Below are 11,802 nucleotides of genomic sequence, written 5' to 3' on the forward strand. Positions count from 1 at the left end.
AATAAGCTTAATAGACCAAATGCTTGGAAAAGATGAAAATTATATTTATATATGTATATCTTATTTTAGACTTTTAGTCAATTTTTTTAATAAGTAATGTTGAATGTGCTCCTGCATCTGAACATCTTAAACACATTCAATTGTAACATATAGAAAGCTACAGGATGTATCATTTTTGTCAAAGGAAACAAAGGATTCAAAGAAACATTACATTTTCTGAGCAACGATTGTCAGCCCTGTGAACACTTTCAATGGTTACTGAAACTTGGAAAAGTGTGGGCACTTAAAAAACAAAACCAATGGATATTATTACGGGAAAAAAAAAAAAAAAAAGAGCAACATTTATGGAATTTAAAAATCGTTTGGAAAGGGGAAAAAAAACCTTGAGTACTGGGTAATATGACATCCATTTGCAAATAAAACCCAAAAGACATTAATATAAGTATTTTGATAAAAAAAAATAGAAAAGACAAGCATATTATACAAGACTAAGTCAAGAGAGCTCACATGAAATGAAAAGTCAACAATTTACAGGAACATATATTTATGGGAAGAGAGGTGTCATGGGTCGGAGCTTGAGGGACGGTGGGGAAGAGGGTGAAATGGGTTTATGGAAGGAAGAATAGACACTAGTGTCGGACTGGGGTTGTCTTCCTCGTGGATTTCTCACTTGGGCTATTTGCCAGTGTCGGACCGATATAGGTCTTCCTTTATCAATCTCTGGTGGGCGTGGAACTCTCCGAAGGCACAGGCTTAGCTAGGGTACGGTGAGGAGTGAAAAAGAAAAATTAGAGTAAAACTTTGATATTTATTTGCTACAGTATTTTCAGCTGAGCTACAGTACTTTCAGCCAAATTTTATCATCCATGTTTTTTCACTTACTTGCTACAGTGTTTTCAGTTTTTAGTTTTCAGCTTTAGCAAAAATAAGTTCTATCCAAACGGACCCAAAATGCTATTTTAGCACCAAAAAAAAAAAAAAACATGTTGCATTAATGGTGCTAAAACTAAGGATAAGTTTGGTAACAATTTTTGTTTTCTAATTTTAAAAACTTGTTTCCGGGAATATAAAGAAAAACAAATTTCTTGTATTTTTGAAACTAAAAACATGTTTGGTTAGTTAATTAAAAAAAAAAAAAAAAGTTTTTTGAAGAAAAAAAATAGAAAATACTAAAATATGTTGTTATTAGAATTTGAACTCTAATGCTAACTTATTAAATGAGATAGATTCATTAAATCAAATGTGTGTTTTCTTTGACTTTTGAAAATTATAAACTAAAAACAGTATTTTGCATATTTTTAATTTTCTTCACAATTTGAGCTTTAAGAATAGTTTTTGTTTTCTGTCCATTTTGAGTTGTCAAACAAGTTTTTTAATTTCAAAAATAGAAAATAAGAGAAAAAAACAGTTACCAAGCATATCTTAAAATTTTGAGTTACATCTTTGACACTTTACTATAGCTCCAAAGTGATTAAAAAACAATATTTTATTCCATTTCTCTCTTTCTTCTGGTCCTTAAAATACTATTTTCTCTTTCTTTTTTCTTCTTTCGCTCTTCAGCCTCCATTTCTCTCATTTTTTTTCTCTCTCTTCTCTTTTCTTGCCTACCTCCTTTGACTCAAACTCTCTCAACAAAATGCGTTAAGATCAAGACGGCTAAGATTGGCAATGATGTGGACATGTCATGGAGGTTAAGATTGGCAATGGTGTTGGCATTTAAGGTTGCTAGGTTTTATGGCTTTTATGGGTCGTTTTGTTGCTGATGGGTCATTTTTTGTTGTTGACAATGGTAGGTCATTGGGGTGGATTCATTGGTCAGTGGGTTTAGGTTGAGATTAGGTTGTGAATTGGAATTTGATTTTGAGTTGAATTTGGGTTGTGATTGTGGTGGTGGGTTGTGGGTTGCAATGCTGATATAGGTTGTAGGGGTGGTGGCAGTAAGTTGTGGATGGTAGCACACCATTATTTTCTTATTTTATGTTTTTTCTTACAAGTGATGGTTGTTGGCAGTGGGTTGAAAAGTAGTTGGCAATGGATTGAGGAGGAAGAGATTTAAGATTTACTGGTGGTGGTTGCTCTTGCAAGAATAAAAAATAATATTAAAATAAAATGGTAAAAAAAATAAAACACTTGATATGGAATATATAGTTAATAGGGTATTAAAAATTAAAATAAATAAAGTTGCTTTTTGAATGCTCTTAATAATTATGGCCCGTTTAGTTTGTATTTTCAAACAACATTTTTTAGTTTTTAAACAACATTTCACACATTTTAACATACTTTTTCACCTACACATATTTCAAAAAACTATAAACAATAATTTTCAAACTACTCTACCAAACACCCCCTTAGATTCCTAAAAAAAAAACACTTACACCAGTAGTCAGCGGATATTTTACACAATTACACGTCATCTCATCACTCTCGTAATCTCATTCACATCCACCTATCATTTGGATTCTACTCTGATAGAGTAAAGAGTAGGCACACAAAAAACCATGGACACCACTTCGCAAAATTCCTGCCTCACAATTCTGTTGAACTCAAAAAATGTCCCTTTGTTTCTCCTCCAGTTCACTATTCAATCTTCATTCTCCACCAAAGAATCAAAGCTTCTCAGCAAGGTTCTCTTCTCAATTCATCAACCAAATTCAGGTAAGCTCTTTCCCTTTTGCTCTAAAGTCTTCATCTTTACAATTATCCCAACCCTTTAAGTATAGCATTCAAAGACTCAAACCCGTTACAGCTTCAACAGCTGGGTTTGTTGAAACCACCTTATCTTCCTTCAGAAACAAAAACCCAAAAGATATTAACATTTTGGTGGTGGGTTCAACTGGGTATATTGGAAAGTTTGTGGTTAATGAGTTAATTAGTAGAGGGTTCAATGTTATAGCCGTTGCTAGAGAGAGAAGCGGGATTAAAGGTAAAAATAGCAAGGAAGAGACTTTGAATCAGTTGAAAAGAGCCAATGTGTGCTTTTCAGATGTGACCAATTTGGATTCTTTGGAGAAGTCTTTGGAAAACTTAGGGGTTTCTGTTGATGTCGTAGTCTCATGCCTTGCTAGCCGTAGTGGTGGTGTTAAGGATTCATGGAAGATTGATTATGAGGCAACAAAGAATAGTCTTGTTGCTGGTAGGAACCGTGGGGCTTCCCATTTTGTGTTGCTTTCTGCAATATGTGTGCAGAAGCCTCTTCTCGAATTTCAGTGTGCCAAGCTGAAATTTGAGGCTGAATTGATGAAAGAAGCTGAAGAGGATAAGGGGTTCAGTTATAGCATAGTGAGGCCAACTGCATTCTTTAAAAGTTTGGGGGGTCAGGTTGAGTTGGTGAAAGATGGGAAGCCTTATGTCATGTTTGGAGATGGGAAGTTGTGTGCTTGTAAACCGATTAGCGAGTCGGATTTGGCGTCGTTTATTGCAGATTGCGCGTTGAGTGAAGATAAGATTAACCGGGTACTGCCAATTGGTGGACCGGGGAAGGCATTGACACCACTAGAGCAAGGGGAGTTGCTGTTTAGGCTCTTGGGGAAGGAACCCAAGTTCTTGAAAGTGCCAATAGGGATAATGGATTTTGCTATTGGGGTTCTTGATTTCCTGGTTAAAATTTTTCCTTCTATGGAAGATGCTGCAGAGTTTGGGAAAATCGGAAGGTATTATGCAGCTGAGAGTATGTTGGTTTTGGATCCTGAAACTGGAGAGTACAGTGCTGAGAAAACGCCTAGCTATGGTAGAGACACATTGGAAGAATTCTTTAAGACCGTACTGAGGGAGGGAATGGCAGGTCAGGAACTAGGGGAGCAAACAATTTTTTGAAGTTCGTGAAATCATTTAGAGTTGGTAATTTTGAGAGCTAAATTGGATCAACCAGTTTTGTAATACAGTCCACTATAAGGTATTTGGTTTCTTATTGACTGTATTTTTATGAGTTTACAACAAGCTCTTTCCCAAATGTTAAATATTTGCATTATTATTATCTTCTGTGAACTGCTTTTGAATATAGCATTGTCATTGTTAATAACTTAATATGTACCTGTATTGTGATCACTCACTGATTTTTTTTGTCTTGTAACTGAGTTTATTTGCTTCTCTACTGGTACATAGTTTGATTGGGATAACACCTGGAACATGTTAAAAGTGAGTTAGATACTTAGATATGAATAAAATTTTGCACCTCTCTTCTTTGTTTGTTTACATACTGTCTATATAAAGGGACCAAGCGAATGGAGTAGCGAAGCCTCACTTTAAGATCTTTTTAGAAATCTTCTATCACCATGGTTATGTCAAATCATCATAGTAGAAACTAGAAAACAGGAGACGTTCATAATGATGTGCTTCTTTGTGCCAAGGCACCTCCAGATGTGCTTCCTGGGCGGAAAACCTTGTAGATTGTAGGCATTTATTGTCGATTTTTTGATTCATTTGTTCAAGTTTTGATGTATGGCATTCAACACAAAAAATGCCCTGGTTTGTGCCTGAAAATTATACCAAGTCTTAGAAGCATCATGTCCCAGGTCTAAGGCTATGAAAGGCAGCAAGCCAATGAGGCACCTGATACAACGAGTCTGATGGCCAGAGTATCCAAAGGATCTTGGCCTGGGCACGTGTTCTATTTTAGTGTGTCTATGTCCCACATGGAATAAGTGAGAGAAGAGCGAAGCACAGATGAGTTATAAAAACAGAAGCAAGCTACAGTAAAAAGCACACCTTTCTCGGCCTTTTGGCTAAGATCAAGTGCAGTATCTGTTCTTATCAGTTTAATATCTGATACATGGCCCAATAGGTCATGTATCATGTGACCCAACCCATTGGGTTGGGTCACATGATATTAAATAAATTTTTTATGGGGGAAGGCCCGTAATGGTAGCTTGCTACTGGGGCTTTAAGCGTCGCCCATGCTTTGCACTACCGCACGGGCCTGGCGCACCCCACCCAAATCTATTTTAAATATCGTTTTCTAGAAAGTCGGCCTATTAGTTCTCTTCTTTGAAGGAACTGTGAAGTTGTATTTGGGCTTTATTTGTGTTTCTGTGATGCATAAAAAAATTAGTAGATAAGGATAAATTCTTCGCTAAAAAGCATTACTGGTATTTATTTTTTTGGTTAAGAAAATAAAATGGGTTTTGGGTTATTATTTTTAAGTGGATGAGTATCTATTTACACTACATTTTATTAAGATATCAAAATTTATTGATTTTTTGTAATTGTTTCTCTTTATGAATAGTGTTTTTACAAGACTTTGCATGACCTGGTGCAAGTGAATTTTACGCATGATAGGCTAAAAATTTGTTCTATTTTCTTTTATACAATCACTTATGAGTGCTCTTAAATCACTAACTGTTATTGCCACCAAGATGGGTCCTGCGCTGCTTGTTCAGCTATTACATCATGACTAGTGACTAGACCATCAAATGAGTTAGGTATTGGCAAATTGGTTACTTTATGTGTCTATATTTTTTTTGCAACTTGGAGATGCCTTATTAGCGTCCAAGCGGAAAGAAAGATTTCTGGCCGTGTTCTATTTTATAGTTACTTCAAATCTATGGATTTACCTACATTGAAAATGAAGTTTAATTTGGACATGACGAGTACCAGATTGTATAACAATTAGTAAAATATAGCCAATTGAATGACCAAAACAGCACCAGCATCAAGCAAGTGTAACTGTCACAAATCTGAATGCAAGATCACAGAGGTTCCTTTTGCTTTAGGTGAAATTATTACATCTCATATAAAAGTTCATAAGTGAGTTTGCACATGGTATCACAATTACGTGAGAGAAAGGTGTAATACACTAATTGAACTGAGTAATTTTTCATTCTCTTAGTATGACAAAGTTTTACCTCCTAATCAGTTTAAAGAAAAATTTATGTCGAAATTAATAAAATCATTTATATATAATTTTAGTCACAAAACTTATCTAATGAGTCATGTAACATTTTAAATAATATGTGTACGACTCTGCAAAGCCCACGACTGCTCTCAATTTAATGTCTCATGTCACCCATTGGGCCACAAGATAAAAAAAAAGGCCCAGCACAGTAGCTTTGCTACTGGGGCCTCTGCGTGTTACAAATATGATACACTACAGCATGGGCCTGGCGTACCCTATCCAAGTCTAGTGGAAAAATCTGCTATTTTTGTCAAATTGGACCAAGTTTCAAGACAGTTTGTTTTTAAGCCCATTTGGTACCAAAAAATCACGTGGCCCTACAATGCAACTATGCCACATCTCTCATATGCCATTTTCGTATTATAATTTAGGGCCTGTTTTGGAATAATTTATTTAGTTAAAATTAAATTTTTTTTTTGAAAATATTGTAAATAAAGGTAAAAGTTAGCTAAAATAGTACAATAGAATTCATAAATAGTACCAAAACGTGTAATAAGACCCATAGATAATAGCAAAAATTAGTTAAATAGAAGTAAAAATAAACTAAATAGTAAAATAAGTTGACTTTAAACTTTAATCCCAAGCGCAAACTTAAAGTGTAAAATAACCCGCATCTCTCATGTTATTTTTGAAGAAGTTTTTGCTATGTATATTTGTCACTTGGATTTCATAGTAACCTTACATGTGGTGATGATACTTAAACATATATTCTTGAACAAACTCGTGAGTATGAGGTTTGATTTGAATGTGTGTATATATATTTCATATTGGATTGTGTAAGTAATTAAGTTCATATAAGATATCAAAGCAGACTGGTTGTATTGAATCGGAATGGTAAATGTTTTTTCTAATTTACATCAAACTCTGTCCCATATGATTATGTCAAGTGATCAGAGTATACTTTGTAGAAATCTTTTATTACCATGATTGAGTGGTCATAGTAGACAGCTTTATCTATTCAAAATGATGTTGTTTCTTCGTGTGCTAAGTCAGCTCCAATGTTTCCTGCTTGGAAAGCCTTGTGACCATTTGTTGTCTATTTTTGATTCGTTGGTTCAAGTTTGTTATTATTATCCGCTGTGAACTGCTTTGTAATATAGCATTGTCCTTGTTGATATTTGCCTATATTTTGACCGCTCACTGATCTTTTTTGGTTTTGTAACTGAGTTTATTTGCTTGTCTACTGGTACATAGTTAGACTGGGTTTACACCTAGAACATGTTAAAAGTGAGTTGGATATGAATAAAATTCCGCACCTCTTTTCTTTGTTTGTTTACATATTGTCTATATATAGGGACCAAGCCAACGAGTAGTGAAGCCTCACTTTTAAGATCTTGTAGAAATTTTAATATGCTATCACCATAGCTATGTCAGATTATCATAGTAGATATCTGTAGTTGTTTCCATATATTGTATTTCAAGCTAATGAGGACGCCTGAGTTTGACGAGCAGAGGAACCAAAAGATCTCAGCTATGTTCTATTAGTGTCTTAGGGCTTGTTTGGTACATGTATTTAAACACATGTTTTCAGTTTTTAAACAACATTACATGTAATTTCACACATTTTTTTACCCACATATATTTTCAAAAAAACTAAAAACTATTGTTTAAACTTTAAACACACATGTAAAACGGGCCCTAATGTCTCATATCATATTAACAAAATTTTTTATGGGGAAGGTCCGCTCGTGTAGCTTGCAACTGGGACCTTTGAGCGTGGGCCGTGCCTTGCACTACTGCACGGGCTGGGCGCACCCCAACCAAATCTAGTCTTAAGCTTTTTTGGACGCTTGTTTTCAAGCCATTGCTTCGTTTCATATTGGGCCTCAGCCAAGCATCATCATTAGTTCGTATGCTCGGCCAATCTGGCTAGGTGTTCATAATTTAGTACCCCACGACTTTATTCTCTTTTGTTTTATTATTATTTTAAAATGTAAAATAAATAAATAAATAAATAAAATTAGGTCTTTGATAATCTTTGAGCGTTCGTAATCTAAAAATATGGTTGTTTGTTATCCTTTTTCAAATCAAACTGATTAGATAAATAAATTTGTTTTCGACATGGACTTAGACATGACTTAATTTAATGTAAGATTTAGGGTGTTTTTAGATACTGCTTGTTTTGCTGAAAACTAAAAACTGAAAACACTGTAGCAAAATAATTTTTAAATGTATAAATAGTGCCATGGGACCTAGTTTTAATGAAAGTGTTGTTGAAAAAAGAAGTTTGTGGGTCTTGTGAATAGTGCACGGGACCCATTGAAAACACATCACAGCCACAGAACGCGCATCTAAAAAAATGTAAAAATAGAAGAAAAAGAAAACGCAGACACAAGATGCTGCATTTTCATTAGTACCCAAACGGTTACTTAATATAGGACGTTTTGAAATGTGAGTATGTAAAATATAAAAATCATCTCTTTATATTAAAATAGACAGAAATTTTATACAAGTTGATGTGAATGTTCTTCGCACTCTAAGGCTTATTTTTTAACAATCACAAGTGAAGCAGACAATATTCATATAATTCAAATTCAATTACATGTAACATAATTGATAACATGAAAAAAAACTACATACATGACAAATCAAATATAAGATTTAGAAGACACTACACAAGCGGACAACATTTACAAAAGCTCCCTCCCCTGAATTTACACAAATGCAAACGTAGAAATTTCAAATTTGTACAAACACACAATTTGCTTAATGGTTGTGGCCATAATTCGCATAATATATATTTGTGGAATTTTTGGACTTGTAGAGGGTAGCTCTTACTTGGGGATCCGACCATGAAGGCTGTAAACTGAGAGCCAAACTAGAAGAACAAGCACAACGGAAGCGAACAAAGAGACTGCAAGAGATCCTGCTAGATGCTGACAAAACTTATCATAATTGTTGCATATCTTAACCCAACCCACATGGCTGTTGCCCTTTAATCCAAGATATGCAACACCACCTGCTGTGCCAGTGGCTGAAGCTACTAGCCCCAATATCAGCTGTGTCATAAAAAGATTGTACAAAGATTAATATGTAAACCTTGACTTTGTTCACAAATTGCTCTTGTTATTTTCCATATGAGGTTTATTAATGAAAGAGACAGCTTACTTACCACATCCCAAAATGCAAAATGGAGCAAGAACTTGGTTGACAAGTTTGGCTTCCAGATGATTGAGAGTGATGCTAAGGTTGTAATGATACTATAAAGTCCAGCAACGGACAGTGCCACAACAAAGTACCTGCAATTTCATATGTGAAATTAATTGATACCCTTATTGCTTTCGAAAGCCTAATTAAAGGTGGTATAAATTGCCTTCCTTTTTTTTTTTTTTTTTTTTTTTTTTTTTTTAACCTTTTAGTTTTACACGTAATTTCCTTTTGAGTTATTTTCTTCCATAGGCAACTTGATAATATTTGAAATAAAATTGTTGCATGATTGATTTTGTTGCTAATATGCGTACAGATTATGCAATTTTTATTTTATGGTGGTGGGATAGATCACACCACATAAATGTGGAACTAACTCATTAAACTCACTCTCATGTGATGGTTGTGATATATTTCAATGATATCAAATACCTTCTTTTTCGTATGCCATATAGTTTATTACTATACATTAAACATAATTATCCACCCCCACACACAATTTAAATTATGTGCAAATTATCAATCAATTGGTCAAATTGGTTAAGAACCCTTTTTCCCTAAGAAGAAGATAAATCTTTTTTCCCCTTACAACAAGGGGATTCAAGCACAAGCTCTCCCAATAAGGAAAAACCACAATACTTCACAAAAATAGTGGAAAAAAAACCAGGGACATACTTTTTCCAAGCATTAGGTAGCTGCAATCATGATTCTTAAACTGGTAGTAGGTATAAGTGGACTAAATTATTAATGCCTTTTTCATACTAAAATCAATGTACTTCCCACTTTAATATTGTTGCCAACTTTTTCTTCTTATTTGGCCTACCATGACCACGGAAAAATTTTCTTTAATTACATGTTCTCATGACCTACATGTTCATGAAACATGAAACATGGTACGAGTGAAGGATCCCAATGGTGGCGTTGTTCTAATAATATTGTTTGTATTTTTTTGAAATATGTGTGGGTGAAAACGTATGTAAAAATACGTATAATGTTATTTAAAAACTTAAAAGTATTGCTTAAAATGTCAAACCAAACCATAAAAAGCTAAAAAGTTATTTTTAGCACCATTAAAAAGCTATTTGGAGCTGCAGCAGTGGAGCTATACCCAAAAAATTTGGCTTCTCAGCTACAATGCATAGCTAAAGATAGTTGTGAGCTATAAAAAAAAAAAAAAATTATTTTGTGTTCACACTGCTGGTTAGAATATTTGTAGTGTTTTTTTTTTTTTTAGTGAGATATATTATTTTATTGTGATATTTATATTATTTTATTGTGTTGAAAGTTAAAATAGATCTACTGCTGTAGGTAAAATAGATAAAGTAACTTTTTGTGGTGCAAAATAACTAAAAATATAGCTTCACTACTGTGGATGCTCTTAGCTTGTTAACCACCATAACTTTCCCTGCCTTCCCACCAATATTGGGTCATTGATTTGTATGTACAACCTCAACCCACCTCTTAATTGGAAGTACTAGGGCTTATAGCCTTGATTATCAACATGTTGAAGTTAAAAGTTAAATCATGTTGGAAGCTATATATATATATATATATATGTACGTAACATATACACACGATACTTCTTTGCAAATACTAAATCATAAGAACACAAATAGACCTATATATACTAAAAAAAAAAAATGAAATTAAGGACTGCATGCATGTAATTAATTTTAACTCTCTATAATGGAACAAAACTTTCACCAAAAGTAAAGACATGTAACTTACACCAAAGCCGGGGAGTGTTTAAACTTGGCCTCGCGAATAAATCCTAGCTGAGGAATAAACTTGGTTTGGTTACTAGTGACTACAACCACGACAGCCGTCAGAGCCGCCGCAAATAATAAGACCCTGAGGGTTACATCCAAAACAAAACAGTTCACAGTGGCAGATGGAGGAGGAGGAGGAGGAGCTCCCTTGTTGTATTCTGGGTCTGTTGGCTTATCAGTGGAAGCCATAGGTGTTGGTTGTACTTGTGGCTAATAAGATTAGCTTGTGTAGCTAAAGGTCTAAGTGTACTGAGTATAGTAGAGATGGTTGTGGGGATAAGCGAGGATAGAAGTTGAACAATGATTGGTATGTATATTTATACATGAAAGTGTTAGGGGCGAGCTATAGTAGCAAAGGCACAATGTCTAGAAATTATTCAAGTTGGAGTTTCCCACACGTCAAGTGAATTTTGATTTGGATGGTGAGTTGTTAATTGCTTGGAACTATCGTTTCCATTATCTCATAGGCACAGTTGATTTTTTTTCTAAGTAAAATAATATGAATGCGAAGAAAATATGTTACATATATGGTATTTTGTTGGGAAAAAAGTTTGGTGGCTAAGAAATTTGATAATAAAATATCAGATTCTGATTTCTTTTTGATTGTGACAGGAAGATTTTTACCCTTGTTTTAATAATAAAAAAAAGAGATTTTGCAAATTTTTTAATTTGCAATTACATAGATGGATAAGCGACCAAGGACATGTTGTATCTACCACTGGCTTTTTGTTCCTGCTTTATCATAAAAGAAGTTTGTAAGTATTTGTAAATATGGACGTCTTCAAGCGGTTTTTGTCTGCATTAATAATGAGATTTTTAAAAAAATTATACATAAATAAATAGACCAAATAAATTTTTTAAAAATTAACCAAACATGCAATTTTTTTTCGTAAGAAGAATCATATCAACATGAATTATAGTAAAGAAACGTGATGGAACATCTCTCATCTACATTAAAATACCTGCAGCATATTTTGTATGTCTAACAAAGTTGTG

At 34.0% G+C, this 11,802-nt stretch overlaps 2 protein-coding genes and 1 pseudogene across 2 annotated transcripts; 2 read left to right on the forward strand and 1 right to left on the reverse strand.

Moving 5' to 3' along the window:
- The first annotated feature begins 2,414 nt into the window (after positions 1-2,414).
- On the forward strand, positions 2,415-4,069 carry LOC112031944 (divinyl chlorophyllide a 8-vinyl-reductase, chloroplastic). The gene has a single exon (XM_024064645.2). It carries the CDS (start codon positions 2,551-2,553, stop codon positions 3,811-3,813), a length of 1,263 nt encoding a protein of 420 aa, XP_023920413.2. The 5' UTR covers positions 2,415-2,550; the 3' UTR covers positions 3,814-4,069.
- Positions 4,070-4,700: 631 nt separating this feature from the next.
- Positions 4,701-4,929, forward strand: LOC112031945 (U2 spliceosomal RNA; annotated as a pseudogene).
- A 3,465-nt stretch (positions 4,930-8,394) lies between these two features.
- Positions 8,395-11,113, reverse strand: LOC112031941 (CASP-like protein 1D2). Its single transcript, XM_024064643.2, has 3 exons — positions 10,766-11,113; positions 9,003-9,129; positions 8,395-8,889 (listed from the first exon to the last, which is right to left on the reverse strand). The coding sequence occupies exons 1-3, from the start codon at positions 10,993-10,995 to the stop codon at positions 8,665-8,667; spliced, it is 582 nt and encodes a 193-aa protein (XP_023920411.1). The 5' UTR covers positions 10,996-11,113; the 3' UTR covers positions 8,395-8,664.
- Between the last annotated feature and the right edge of the window lie 689 nt (positions 11,114-11,802).

The sequence above is a fragment of the Quercus suber genome, unplaced genomic scaffold (assembly GCF_002906115.3).
Source record: "Quercus suber isolate HL8 unplaced genomic scaffold, Cork oak 2.0 scaffold_406, whole genome shotgun sequence".
NCBI classification, from domain to species: domain Eukaryota; kingdom Viridiplantae; phylum Streptophyta; class Magnoliopsida; order Fagales; family Fagaceae; genus Quercus; species Quercus suber.

Bases quoted from the DNA above. Each gene is read 5' to 3' on its own strand.
- LOC112031944 (XM_024064645.2), top strand. From the start codon at position 2,551: ATGTCCCTTTGTTTCTCCTCCAGTTCACTATTCAATCTTCATTCTCCA.
- LOC112031941 (XM_024064643.2), bottom strand. From the start codon at position 10,995: ATGGCTTCCACTGATAAGCCAACAGACCCAGAATACAACAAGGGAGCT. The intron at 9,130-10,765 runs GTAAGTTACATG...ATGAAATTGCAG, and splicing joins AAACACTCCCCGGCTTTGGT to GTACTTTGTTGTGGCACTGT. The intron at 8,890-9,002 runs GTAAGTAAGCTG...TTTATGACACAG, and splicing joins ATTTTGCATTTTGGGATGTG to CTGATATTGGGGCTAGTAGC.